This window comes from Cibotium barometz, chromosome 16 (assembly GCF_041138505.1).
Source record: "Cibotium barometz isolate CiBa-2024 chromosome 16, ASM4113850v1, whole genome shotgun sequence".
In the NCBI taxonomy this organism is placed as follows: Eukaryota; Viridiplantae; Streptophyta; class Polypodiopsida; order Cyatheales; family Cibotiaceae; genus Cibotium; species Cibotium barometz.
This window is the reverse complement of record NC_141061.1, coordinates 3899590-3914524: the sequence shown is the minus strand read 5'-3', so window position 1 is coordinate 3914524 and position 14935 is coordinate 3899590. Positions and strand designations below refer to the sequence as shown.

At 40.0% G+C, this 14935-nt stretch overlaps 2 protein-coding genes across 2 annotated transcripts; one reads left to right on the top strand and one right to left on the bottom strand.

Moving 5' to 3' along the window:
- Positions 1-5370: 5370 nt before the first annotated feature.
- LOC147630277 (uncharacterized) lies at positions 5371-5913 on the bottom strand. Its single transcript, XM_086810068.1, has one exon. The coding sequence runs from the start codon at positions 5911-5913 to the stop codon at positions 5371-5373; it is 543 nt and encodes a 180-aa protein (XP_086666194.1).
- Positions 5914-10955: 5042 nt separating this feature from the next.
- On the top strand, positions 10956-11867 carry LOC147630276 (uncharacterized). The gene is made up of 2 exons (XM_086810118.1): positions 10956-11348; positions 11418-11867. The coding sequence occupies exons 1-2, from the start codon at positions 11012-11014 to the stop codon at positions 11750-11752; spliced, it is 672 nt and encodes a 223-aa protein (XP_086666244.1). The 5' UTR covers positions 10956-11011; the 3' UTR covers positions 11753-11867.
- Positions 11868-14935: the final 3068 nt, after the last annotated feature.

Here is a 14935-nt window from a genome sequence, read left to right as displayed (position 1 = left end):
TTAGCCACCACAAATAGTATGCATAACATACTATTTCTGGTGGCGCATGCCAAGTGGTATTGTCCCCATACCACGTGGCAGGTGCCACTTGGTAATGCTGGCCACGTGGCACCCACCTGCCACGTGTCATGCCAAGTGGTATTGCCGCGGGGCAGCAATACCACTTGGCATGCATGGCATGCTTATTGCTTTGTGGCAGTGCCACATGGCAATGCCGTAGTACGGCATTGCCACATGGCACTGCCATGTGGTGGCCACAAGGTCCACATGGCAGGTATGCCACGTGGACCTCATGGCTGCCACGTGGTACTTCCACGGGAGAGAAGAGAGAAAAAGAGAGAGAGAGAGAGAGAGAGCGAGAGAGAGAGGGGTTAGAGAAAAAGAGAGAAAATAAGAGAGGAGAGAGAGAGAGAGAGAGAGAGAGAGAGAAAAGTTGGAAAAAAATATAGAGGGAGAGTGCCCTAGGTGACCCATGACTTATCAATCTCATGGATCTTGAAATGTTGTCCATATGTCCATATACTATTATAAACCTTGACATGGCGAGAGCATCTAAGACACCTCTCACGTTCCTCGAGTTTGACTTTCTTTCTTGACATTTTCTTATGTGCCCAGTCCATTGGCATGGTATGGCTAAGTTGGACCCTCTTCTAGTAGCTCTGAGTACCTCAAAAAATCTCGGATTCAAGTGCAGCTTCAGCCGGAGGAGTGAATCCTGATGAAGTTGCTGAGCTAGTGCTGAAAAGGATGGACAATTGTATCGTCCTCCAGCTATACCTATGAATGCTCAACAAGTGCCCCAAGGGCCATACCGATGTGGAAAGTGTGGGGGAGACCATAAGACAGACAGTGTAATGTGTACCCTTCTAGAAGTCCTCCTCCAGCAATGTGTTGTCATGTCTGTAGATGGAATTATACACATATGACCAAAGATTGTAACCGTCTAGCATGCATGCAACAAGAACAAGTGTATGAAAACCCACAACAGTTCAGACCACAGAGTGGAAATGTAGGGGGAGCATTAGTTCCTATGCAAACAGGTAGCCAAGAACAAGCTAGGTCTGTGTTAGGAGCACAACCCCCTGAACCAGGCACCATATCTTTTAGGTATGGTGGGAGCAGAAGATGCTGAACGGGGAATCCAATTAGTGGGTACTCAACCATATTTCTATGAGGAGAAGCATCCGCGAATTGATCTTACTTTGGAAGCACCTGTCATGCAAACTGAGGCACCTGTCTATACGAGTCGTCAGCTGCTGTATTTAGTGAACCAAGCACAACAACAACAACTCCAACCGAGTGCTTATCATGAGCAACAATCATCTCAATAGAGGGTTTACCAAGCACAACAACCGAAACGATATTTCAAGTGTGGTGGCGATCACTATGCAAGATATTGTCCCAACGAGAAACCACCACCAGCTGGACCAAGCCAGGCAGCCTGTGAGCGTTCAATTTCCTTCAATACCAGGTTATTGCAAGGATTGCCATATCACTCACCTCATGAAAGATTGCCCAGCACAACCGAGAGAGAGTGATAATGTGAGAGGGAAAACCATGTTAAATTTTGTTGAAGTGATACCCTCACCTCAGACATCAGAGACGGAAATAGAGTCTCAGGCAGTTCCATTGAGAGTTGTAACTAGAGCCCAAATGAGAAACGCTGAAATGCAAATGGATGAAATGGGAGCAAGCTCGAAGCCAAACGAGGGTGAGGTTGAGGAGAAAGCTATTCGCAAAAGGAGACGTAGACCTAGGAGCCGAAAATCAAGCAGCAAGAAATCTGCAAAAAGCTCTAAGCCTTCTTTAGATAGAATTGCTGACAAATTGGAACCTGAAAGAAAGGCCCAACCTAGCCCTGAGATGCTCGATGACATAACTGTCTCAAAAGTGAGTGCAGGTGGACTGGTCTTAGTGGAAAAGATGAAAGAGCCATTTGATGCCATTCTAAAGGCGACAGTAGCATTACAGCTTTGACAGAGATCCCAAAGAAATTGCAGGAGTATCACAATCCACGTGAGGATAAGATAAATCTAGCTGTTTGTCAGCAGATGATTCGGGAAACCCAAGCAACGTTGGAGGGACCACCAAAAACAATCTTGCGAGGACCGACTCCTCTCAAATCATCACTTGAGACAATTCCTGAGGTTACCTCAAGCGTAGAAAACGAAGTGAAGCAGCGGTTCCTTCTGTGAGCAAGAAGTCTTGGCAAGAGAAAGAGAACATAGAGCCAGAGCTTAATGAGAGACATTTGACAACCGCAGACTTCGGATGAAATTCCTGAGATAGAAGAAATGCTAGCTCGAGAGATGTGGGAGGCAGTGCAACAGAAAGCTCAAGAAGAAGCTTCTTCTACTGAATCGCCACCCTTCTCCATAGTAGACTTCACTGCATGTCAGCCCTTTGAAGGTGAAGCTAGACCAATACGTGAGGAACAATGTTCTGAGGATTCGTTTCCTAGTAAACAGACTCTGAGAACGATTCCCTCCTATATCGGAGAATATGAGCCAAATTCTGTAGTTATGAAAGTGCCTTCAGTTTGGAGTGCTCCACGAAAAGAGTGTGGCACGGCAAATCTGCATGCGCTGATGTTTGCTCCTGTAACTTGCACACTTCCATTGACTGAACTTTTGAACGTCAAACCAGAATTGTGGGAACACGTTGCCAAGTATCTGACAGATCATGGATTCTGGTTGATCTAGCAGATGCACTAAATTCAAGGACTGTACTTTCACGAAAGAGCATTAAGGCACCAGTCAGATCATGGATTATGTGACCAATCATCGACCCATAAGCACATCCGGTCCATTATTACCATTGAATTGAATGTGTGACGAGGGTGGTAAAGAGAATCCTTTTGAGGGTTGTCCGTTGCTTTGCCAAACACCAAAACCACAAGAGCTAATGCCACAAATCAGCAAGGTCATAGCAGAAAGAGTGGATCAATCTAACAAATATTCCTACATAAAGATAACTCTAGTGTCTAAGAAGATAACTGTGTTTGTGTCTGCAAACGTAGATCCTGAAAAGCATCAGAGCTTATTGTCATATGACGTTTGGGAAGCGTTAGGTAAACCCACTCTAAGTCCTCCGGGATCAGGAGACAAAAACTGCTTAGGATCTATAATTCTAAAAGTCAAAATACAATTGCATCCTATGTATTGTACATTTCATGTTGCTAACCTGGGTGAGACAGTCGAAGATAGTCGAAGATGCCACTTTGGGATGGTTTTGGATGTGTCGAACAGATTACCGGTAAATTCTCTCACCCTTACAGGAAAACGATGTACAAAGGCACCCAAGGAAGTTCAAGAAGTCATGTCTCTTCGAGATACTTCTTGTAACGTACCCGGAGTCACTTGACTTTATGTAACGTTCGATAGTCGACCAAGACTCACAGTTTTGCACGGTTACCTTCCAAACCCTTGCGGATGCAGAAAGGCTACCGTACAAAAGAGTCCTAACTCTATCTCGCAGCAAAAACGAACAGCCTTATAATTCCTAGTGGGAACGCAATTTCCTCCTTAGGAGTGTTAAATAATTCAACCTCCTTAGGAGTGTTAAATAATTCAACCTTAGTCTCCTATCAACACACTTTTTTCCTCCTATCTAATTGCTTTTCTCTAATTACTACTATTCGTAATTTAGAAATTATCTTAAGTAAAAATTAGCGAAAAAAGTTTAGATCTCTTATTGCAATCACAGCAGGAATCGCTTCTGCTTCGTTCGTAGGAGATAAGGGTATTCGTGCATCTTGCGTCGATGTAGACGCAAGATCATGGCGACGTTGCAAGATCATGGCGGCGTTTAGGAGCCACCTTTGTGTCGAACGATAAAAAGGTAAAAATTACATAGTAAATAGTAATAAATTTTGTGAATTTTTTTTGTGAAATCCTCCCTTATTTATCATGACTTTCTATGATTTTTCCTTAAAATCCCTTAATTACTACTAATATTAGTTGAAAATTTTCAATAAATTTAAGAAAAGTTATCGTAAATTAGCCATAATATTTTTCATAATGAATATTAAGCTATGAGATAATTACCACATATACTATAGGATGTTTAGGACATGCCAAAATTATCTTGGAAACTTTCGAGATAATTAGCTAATTTTTGATACAATTAATAATTAAAATTAGCATTAATAAAACAATTTTTCTAAATAATTCTAATTCTCAGTGAGAACATTACCATGCATACCTTAGGTTATGGTACTTTGATTTATGTAATTACATAAGATAATTACTTAATTATGTAATTACTGCTAACTTTTTAATTAAAAAATAACATTATGTTGCTATTAGTAAATAAATTTATAATCAATTTTAGAAATTAAACTTGACCATGATGTGTCTTATTCCTTAATATATTTTCCTATCATGTTAGAAAAAATGAATCCTTAATCATTATGAAATCCCATGCAGATTAAGATTTTTCATGTTTAATTGATTAAAAAATAATATATAAGTGAAATCTAGGGATTACAAATAAGACAGAGTAATCCCATATAGTTTATTAAGATCATGGGATCTTAGTAAAAATAAGCAAGAATAATACTATTTTTGGAATAGATCAGATGATTAAGAGAAAAAATTAAGATTAGTGGATTACCACGCTATGTATCCTCCCAACTGGAAAGTATCTAAATACTTTTATGAAGCATGTGGCCTTCCTTCAAACTTGAGGTTGAGTTCAAGTTATGAAGAGAATTGTGAGCTAAGGGCCTATTTAGAGGATTCCTGGGAGCTGATGACTAAGCAGGCTGACTGGGCAAGCTTGAGTTTCTTTTTTAGCATGTCAGGCCAGCTCCATTTAGCAGTTTTGGAGGTGAATTTTTAAGCTGAGATTAAGGCCTTAATTATGCTGCTAATCACTCACTTAACCCACCTCCTAAGCTAGGCAACCCCCTTTCTCAATTTGGTAAACTCAAACTTGCTAATTTTGCTATAAGTTGAGCTAAGGAAGTTACTATTTCTAACAGAACTCTCCCCTTCTCTTCTCTTCTCTTCCCTTCTCTTCCCTTCCAGTCTAGAACCTTCCAGAATCATCTGGAACCTTCGAGTACCTTCTTGATTTTTCTAGATTAATTAATAAGCTTAATTTAACCATTCAATTTAATTACTTGAGCTGAATGTATCTAATTAATTAATAAACACTCAAATGTGCACACAACTTGCACTGGGGCTCAGAATTCAATAGGGATGATTTCTAAAGATCTTATTTAGCTTGATTGGTATTTATTTACAAAGGGTTCGGTAATGGAGACATTACATTCAACCCCCCTTTAAAAACTCAAGATGTCCTCATCTTGAAAATAGATAAGGATAACGTTGTAACTTAGCTTTATCTTCCCACGTTGCATCTTCTTCAGGATAATCCTTCCAGGACAAGATACTCTTTGGTTCGTAGGCTCTTTTCTCGAGAATCCAAGATTCTATCTGCTTGAGGTTCCAATATTCCTTGGGATGGCATGACGACTTGATCATCCCGCAATACTTGTTCTGGCCTACTGAAATATGGCTTCAAAAGACTGACATGAAATACATCATGTACCTTAAGATGTTCTGGCAAGCGTAATTTGTATGCTTGCTTACTAAGGCATTTGATGACTTCATAAGGTCCACAATACCTCGGACTAAGCTTCTTGTACCGCCCAAAAGATAATGAACTCTTCTTGGGTCGTACTCTTAAGAACATCATATCTCCTTCTTTGAATGTACATTCTGACCTCATTGTATCTGCAAACTGCTTTTGACGATCTTGAGCCGCTTTGATATCCTTACGGATATTTTGGAGTTGGTCGTCCATTTCTGCCAACATTTCCTTTGCAGCTTCTACCTGAATAGTAGGCTCAGAAAAATTCAAGGGTGATAGACATTCTTGGCCATACAAGGCTTTAAATGGAGTCATGTCTATGCTTTAAATGGAGTCATGTCTATGCTTTGATGATAGGATGCATCATAAGCATATTCAACCAAGGGTAGATATTGAATCCAGCTACGATTCTCCCTGCTACTACAGTAAGCTCTTAGAATATCTTCTATTACCTTGTTTACCCTTTCAATTTGCCCATTGGTTTGAGGATGATCTAGGCAGTACTGAAGCATAATTGAGTCTCAAGAGAGCTCCAAAACTTGGAGGTGAACTTAGCATCACGATCACTAACATTCCGCTTAGGTAAACCATGTAGCCTGAAAAATTTCTTTGATAAAAAGGCGAGCTATGTCAGACGATTTGAAAGTCGTCTTAACTGGAATAACATGTGCAACTTTTGTAAGAAGATCAACTACGACCATTATAGAATCATAGCCTCCTTGGACAGTAGAAAGTCCTGTAACAAAATCCATGCTAATGCAATTCCACTTCATCTGAGGAATATCTAAGGGTTGAAGTTTACCAGGCATCTTGACTCTTTCAGCTTTGATCCTTTGACACTCTAGGAAGCTCTTGATGTAGCGAAGAACGTCTCCTTTAAATCTCTTCCAATGATAGCTTCATCTTAAGGCATTTAGAGTTTTTGCATAGCTAGGATGGCCTGCAGTTGGACTATCATGAGCCGCTTGAAAAATGTCCTTCTTCAAGTCATTATTCATCGGAATGCATAACCTATGCCTGAAGTAAAGACATCCGTCATCCAGCATGTATCCTTGCTCTATCGTCGTTGCATCTCCATCTTGGAAAAGTTTGGAAATCCTATGATATTCTGGATCTAGCGTTCCCAACTCCTTCACTCTGGTTAAGATAGGGTTATTTGGCATAGAGATTGCACAAAAGAAAGATTTACGGCTAAGTGCATCTACAACTACATTCTGCTTACTTGGCCGATACATAATATCAAACTCAAATTCCTGCAATACCTCAATCCGTCTTCTCTGATGCATATTCAAATTATCCTGAGTGAAGATCCACTTTAGACTCTTGTGGTTAGTCACAAGTTGAAATTTGTGACCTAAGAGATATTGTCTCGACAATTTCAGCACATGAATTACTGCCAATAACTCAAGATCATGAGTGGCATAATTAAGTTCGTATGACCCGAGTTTGTGAGAAGTGTAGGCTACATGCCTTTCTTCTTGTGTTAGTACTCCACCTAGTTCAAGTTTGCTAGCATCCATGACAACTTCAAAAGGCTTAGAAAAATCTCACAGCCTCAAAACTGGTTTTGAAGAAACGATAGCTCTAAGATGATCAAAACTTTCCTGATGACTTGGTAACCAAGTAATCTTTCATTCCTTCTTTAAGATATTAGTCAAGGGTGCGGCTATTGATGTATAATCTCTTATAAAGATTCGGTACCATCCTGTATCCCTAGGAAACCACGTATTTCTTTCACTGAATTGTGTACTGGCCATTCTAATAGATCCTTAACTTTAGTAGGATCTACAGTTATGCCATCCTGAGCTACTATAAATCCTAAGTACTCAATTTAACGTGTGAAAAACGTACACTTGCTCTTCTTTGCATAAAGCTTGTGTTGCCGTAAAATATCTAACACTTTGCGTACATGTCCTTCATGTTCCTCAATTGATTTGGAGTACACAAGGATATCATCGAAAAATACAAGGACAACATCATCCAGATAAGGTCTGAAAATGTCCTGCATAAGCTGATTAAAACTAGCTGGAGCATTTGTCAAGCCAAATGACATCACTCTGAATTCATAATGCTCGTATCGAGTATTGAACGTAATTTTTGGGATATCCGACTCTTTAATCCTGATTTGATAGTAACTAGATCTGAGATCTAGCTTTGAGAAGACTTTAGCCCCATATGGTTGGCTAAGAAGTTCGTCGATGCGAGGAATAGGGTACTTATTTTTCACTGTGACTTGGTTTAGCCCACGATAATCTATGCATAGACGAAGGGTTCCATCCTTCTTTTTCTGAAATAACACTGGTGTTCCCCAAGGTGAATTACTCGGCTTGATGAACCCTTGTTCAAGAAGCTAACGTAATTGTTCCTTCAGCAGCTCAATTGCTTCAGGAAGAGTCATTTTACAGGGACGCTTTGAAACTGGTGCACTCCCTGGGAAAATCTCTTTGTCGCGATCTACTTCTCTTTGGGGAGGTTATGTCCATAAATTCGTGAAGCCATTCAGGATCACAATTTGGCTTAGGATCCTCAATCTTATTGAGCTTTACAACGTAAATTTGTAAACCCTTCTTTAGTCCTCTTAACAGATTACTGGCTTTCACCAGATAGTTTTTGGACTTCCCATTTTTCCCTTGGACTAAGGCTTCATTTCCGAATTTGTCTGAGAAAGTTACACTACCCTTTCTGCAATTGATGTTGGCATTATTGGATGAAAGCCAATCCATGCAGAATCCCATCCTAAATTCCCAAGGGTAAGCTTCTAAAGGTGGTAGAAGTGAGATGTTCTCCCAGACTAAATTCTAATTCACCAACTGAATGACGTGACAGGTTCTCTAGAAAGAGGCGTACCAAGTTTCATCCCCATCCAACACCGAAGTGAGAAATGAGTAATGAATTTGTGTTTTTTCCATTCTCTCTCATGGATGGTTTCCGAGGCTTTAAATGTATGCCATCTTTAAATCTATATTTGTGAGGATAATGGCATGTGACACATCCTCCTTGCAACCTCTCCCATCCAAAATGCCTTGCCCAATGCGTTGTGCATTCATGAGGGGCCATATGCATGAGATAGAGGGATCAGTTTCGCAGTAGTGTTGTTCAAATCACCTTTAAAAGGATATTTAGTCAAAGATAGAGTGACTTCAAACTTTGAGATCCCACTTTGAGACTCGGCGGACTAACCCATCGTAGACGGGCCATGCTATTCGTAATTTTTGAAACCATGAAATCATAAGTGCTTTACTAGTTTTCTGTTTACCCTAATCACTCATGTGCACATTGGATAGAGCATGTCCAGACTTAACTCTAGGTTTCAGTTTGGGTCAAGTCAGAGTTTTCTAAACTAAGTTATGGCCTTAGCAAGCTTCGGATAAAATGTGCATTTAGGCCCAAATGTTCAATTAATCTTAAATGTGACGTGATGTTTGTAAAATAGTTCTCAATTGCCATTTATAAAATAATGGATCCTTGGGTCTTCATAATTGAAGGATAGTGCGGTATGGGGGGGGTGCTTGAAAGAAACTGCAAGGCATAGGCCCCCATTTGAAAGTGTCCTTCAAAATTGGGTCTTCATAATTGAAGGATAGTGGGGTATTTGGGGGGGGGGGTGGGGCTTGAAAGAAAATGCAAGGCATGGGCTTCAAACCGTAATGTCTATGGAAAAGAATGTTTTTTAGAGACCTTACAAGTAAAGGCAATATATGAGTTTGGGGTGGCGTGTATGGCACGCCACCATCACACTCATCTACTACATGAAGTTTGTTGAAGAAGGGCAATGCCTAAGGGGTCCCGTTACATGTAAATTTACCGGCTAAAAAAGCTTAAAAACCGAATAGATTTCTAGTGCACCCTTATGGTTCAGGGTTAAATTTTACTAGAAATGTTGGGTTTGAAAAAAAAAATTCTAGATCATAATTGAAGAACTTTAACGCGTGGGGCGTTTAATGTCCTTTAACAAAAGTAGACACTGCTTCTTGACACAAGTTGTATGTGGTGCATGGGGCGTGCCACGCAGGCCTTAAATTTGAAGCCTATTCTGGGCTTCACAAGCATTTTAGGCTTCATTTGACGCTTATAAATAAAGAAAAGGTTGCAAAAGTGACACCTTTCAAAAATAATAAAGTGTCAAAATGAAGCCCAAGGTTGAGGTGTAGGGTTTCATCAGGTAAGGACCCTAGAGGTATATATATGTCTTGAGGTTTATATATGTATCGTGTGTGTTTGGCCATGGATGTATGTCTATAGTACATGACAATGTACTTTACATGTCGATACATTTAAGTCACAAGTTAATAGTCACATTTCTTACTTGTAAAAATGATATAAGGTACTAGGTAGTGTGTAGACCGTAAATATAGACTAATTTAAGATAGAACAACGTAAGGTCATATACTTACCAGGGCCAACATCTAAGTGGGCAAACATTTAGGATGCATTTTGGATAGGACTGAGATGTTTTCAAATTTAAACAACAAGCTTGAATAAATTTGTACAGGATTGAGACATTTTGAAATTTGGGCATTGTTGAATTAAGTTTGAAGAGTTGTAACATGACTTCTAAGGTGCATTTTGGACATGATTGAGATGTTTTGAAATTTGGGCAAAAAGCTTGATTGAAATTTAGATAGGATTGGTGAAATTTAGATAGCTAAGCTTGAAAAAAATGTAAAGTTTGAAAAAAGTCTTACGAGCCTTGAAAATAATGTAGAGTTCCAAATTGACTTCCAAATGGACAGTTGGATACAATTGAGATGTTTTAAAATTTGTAAGACAAGATTGAATTAATTTTGGATAGGTTTGAGGTATTTTGAAATCTAGAAAACAAAGCTTGAAAAAAATTAGGATTTTTTTTGGAGACGTTGCAATTTGGACAATGACGCCTGAAAAAGAAAACATTGAAAGTTGCAAATTGACGTCCACAATTTAAGCCAAGTTTTCAAAATTACACACACATGAAACCTTAGGCTAGGCTTCAAATTTAAGCCAAGTTTTCAAAATTAAACACACATGAAACCTTGGGCTAGGCTTCAAATTTAAGGCCTGGTGCCGTGTGTTCTGTTTGCTTTGATAGCAACGATGTTGCTTCATGCTTGCAGAGCTAGAATCGGACAAAGGCGCAAAAAAAAAAAAAAAAAAAGAGAAAGCTGAGTGAATTTCGCTGTGGCGCATCATCCACGACGTGCTATCATTGCTCACATGTGTTCTGTTTGCTTTAGAATGTAGATAGCAACGATGTCCCCTTCAGGCTTCATGCTTGCAGCGCTAGAATCGGACAAAGGCGCAAAAAAAAAAAAAGAGAAAGCTGAGTGAATTTCGCTGTGGCGCATCATCCATGACGGCCTTTAAAACGCCACAGACCCGGCTTTCGTAACCACCTGCAATTTCAGCAGCCCCATTCCTGTAACAGGCTGCCAGGATGACCTCCACTGCGGCTCAAGGCGCCGTCCAGTCATTGATCAAAGGAGTCCCCCCGGATTACACCTACCTTCTCCGGAATGTCTTCCGTGTCCTCGTCTCCAGACTAGACGTCACCACTGCTAAAGAGGCCGACTACTACGCCGTCGACTACGAAGGACTGCTCCGCTTCCAAAGCACCTCCTACGGCTCCACGTATGCTAACCCCCGCGCCTTCCTCATCCCCGTAACCCCTGGTAAGTCGGTCGTCACCGCAGGCTACTTCCCGACAGGATCCTTCGCGACGATCAGTCTTGCGACGAATGGTCTTCGAGTTATTTGCACCGAGCAGTTAACAGGTACGTAAGTTATACTAGCTGCGGAAATCCATGCATTTCTGGACTAACTGAATTCGCTGCTGCGTGTAGGTTGCACCATGGCGTTTGGATGGGATAGCACCAACCGCCGCTTACATGTGGGTCACGTAGAACCGGATGACACGATCCCAGAGATTTCCACTCGCGCCAAACTGTGTAACTACCTGCGCACCAACGCCGCATTCAATGGATTCCAAGGAGTCGCGCTCGACCGGGCCAACATTCTCTTCGTGGGAGGGAATCGCCCTGTCTGGTCGGACTACGCCGACGATAAGGCTAACGTCATTGGCTTTCTTTATGGAAACGCCATCACCTTAATCGTGCAGGTCGTGATGGCCTCCGGGAAGATTAGAGAATCCTGGACCATGGACTTCCCCCCTAAGTGAATCAATAAAGGGAAGGCCTAGTTTCTTTCTGAGAATATTTAAGGGAAGATAGGCAGTGTTTGCCTTGCTAGTTTCTTTCAAGGATGAATAAAGGGTTGCCTTCCTATTTTCTTTCTTTCAACGAATATACTTTTAACTACTCATTGTTTGCATATAATGATCCCAGTGTTGATGATGGTGAATAGGTGTTTGATCATTAAGGGTAACGAAGGAGGCCCCTTTATAGGAGCAAAAAATTAGATCTCCTTGATGATGATGACGAATAGTTATATTATTTGGGTCTCCTAACGAATGAGAAAAAACGGGCTTAAAATTTACACCATAGTACTAAACCACCAATAGTTGTGCATCTCTATATCTAGACATAATTAGCCCTCTTTAACACTACTTAAGCTCTCGTTGTTCATGTCCGAGAGATTAGCCCAAGTAGACATTCCCTTCCTATGCAGCTTCTTGGAAAGTTTAGGATTGCACCTCATTGGGCCAATTCTTTTGGATGGGAGAGTAAAACTTGACTACTCAATTCATCATCATTTTCCATCTTTAAGTCATAAAATTTCAGCTTCAAATATACCTTGGAACTAGTAATTCTATTACCAAAGATGCCTTGAAGATTATTCCAGATGTTCCTTGCTATAGAAGAAAAATCAACACGATGAATCAGTGAATCTGCAAGACCAAGCCCGGCGATGTGAGTAAAAAAATCCTCCTTGAAAGCTCGTGGGAAACTCCTCTTCTATCTCTGCCTCTGTGTGATGGAAACACCTGCTAGAAGAGATTAATCCTAGAAAAATTTGGGTCACCTTGAGAGGCCACGTGCATGATATTCACATCACCCATGAAGACATTGTAGGGTGCAGAGCTTGCTTAATGAGGGTTTGCAGGAGCACCATCTTGGGCTCGAGCGGTGAGCAGTACTAGGGCCACACTGATCTTGACAGTCCAGAGATGGTGCTAAGTAGCTTGGAGAGGCTATAGCGCTCAAGTTGGCGGTGATATATATATATATATATATATATATGAATATATAAATACTTTTGTGTATTGTTTTTTAGTCCTGCCTTTAGGGCAAGGACTATAGTGGTGATTAGGTCTTTTAGTCAAAAAGATACCTCAATCAACTGTTTTCACGCATCCAACCATTGATTATTTAGTATAAAGTTACAAAAATAAATCATTTTTTCCTTTTTCTTTTGGGATTCTGAGATGGTTGGAGACTTTAAAAGTGGTGATGCATTAGCGTGTGCATTATTCAGTAAGGCCAAATGTAACTAAATTTGTCTCTTCGAGGCACTTTTAAGGTTATCTTTTTAAAACCTAATTTAGTGCGGGGACCTAGAAAGAGATTAAAAGGTTCTGGCTTACAAGTAGGGGGAGAGAGAGAGAGAGAGAGAGAGAGAGAGAGAGAGAGAGAGAGAGAGAGAGAGAGAGAGAGAGAGAGAGAGAGAGAGGGGGGGGGGGGGGTAGCAGTAGGTTTTAAGCTATTTAATGAGGTAATACCAAGGTTAGGAAAAAACCCATTATAACCTACTTCAAAATTGAACCCGTAGTTGTGATGTAAATGCCAATGGACGTTGTAATTTTTAGCCTTATGTTATGAAGGCACGATCAATTTTCTCTCTCTCTCTCTCTCTCACTCACACTCACTCACTCACTCACACACACACACACACACACACACACACACACACACACACACACACACACACACACACACACACACAAACAAGCTTTTTTTCTTAATGGGCAAGCATAACTTTAAAAAATCGAGGTCTAGAGTAATCCCACCTTCAACTGTTGAAAGTTACTTTTCCTAAAGTTAAAAATACAAAATCCTAGGTTTAGGGTAATCCCACCTTCAAAAATAGAGATTTTAGAATACAAACCTTCAATTTTGACCATTTTACTGTTCAGATTTTTCTATGGGAAAGTTGTCAAATATTTGGAAAATACCATCTTTCAAAGCATTATACGCATGATAGTTAGGGCTTCATTGCAAAAAATGCTCAATGGACACCTGACTCGCGAACTTCTTCTTGCGTTTGTCCTTTGGCTCCTAGCACCTTATACTTATTGGGAGAGGCAGTCCACTCATTGAAGTGAAGCTCCCTTTCAAAATTTCCAAAAGCCACCACATCCTTCTCTATGAAAAGCAGGCTCTTCTTCTCTCTAAAAAGATGAACTTTGTGTTTATCAATTGGGTGATCATCATCATCATCATCATCACCAATTGTGTTTATCAATAGAGCGCTGGCTCTAATCCCATTGCAAACTTTTCCATGTCGTGAAAATTAGAACCACCAACTTCTCAAGGGCTATATTATTTGAACACCTCTTCTGATCCATGCAGAGGAGTTTCGAAACGCAAGTGCAGATAGGGTGGTGGGCAGTTTCTCACATGCGTCTATTTTCCTTGCATTTGGAAACGCAAGGAATGGAAACGCAAGTGGGAAAGTTATACACACCTTACCCCCTTTGGCTCTCCATGTATCTGTTTTCCTTGCGTTTCGGCAAAACGCAAGTGAAAATAGGTATGGAAAAGTTACGACACACCTTACCCTTTTGAGGTATAGACACCTTATGCAAATAAACATGGAAAGACACACCATACTTTTATGGATTGTGCTTAGTAATGTAACAAGCAGACTACATACCCTTTTGGAAGAAGGAAACAAAATGACTTGCTTTTTGAAATGTTACAAGAAACAATGCTATGAAGAGGGGCAAAACATGTGAGCAAATGATTTGCATTTTGAAAAGCAACACAAAGAACCCATTAAAGAAAATGTTTGCCACATAGAGAAGAAGAGCCATGGTTAGAGAAGAAGAGTGCTTTTTTAATTCACATTTCACATTGTGCCCTATTTTGCCCCCAAAAGTGTCGGCTTTTTTGCCCATAAAAGTTTTACTTTTTTTGTATACTATACTAGTATAACTCTTTTTATATTTTAACTATATACTATTAATTTAACTATAAACTAGATATTATACTATTTTAAATAACTATTTACACTATATACTATACTATTTTAATAAAAAGTATACATCTTTTCAACAATTATATAAGCTATACATCTTTTGAAACTTTAAAATTATAAACCATAAAATAGACAAATTAGAATGATGTGACATAAATATATACATAGATGAACCCAAATTCACCTTGTTGGAAAGGCAATTAAT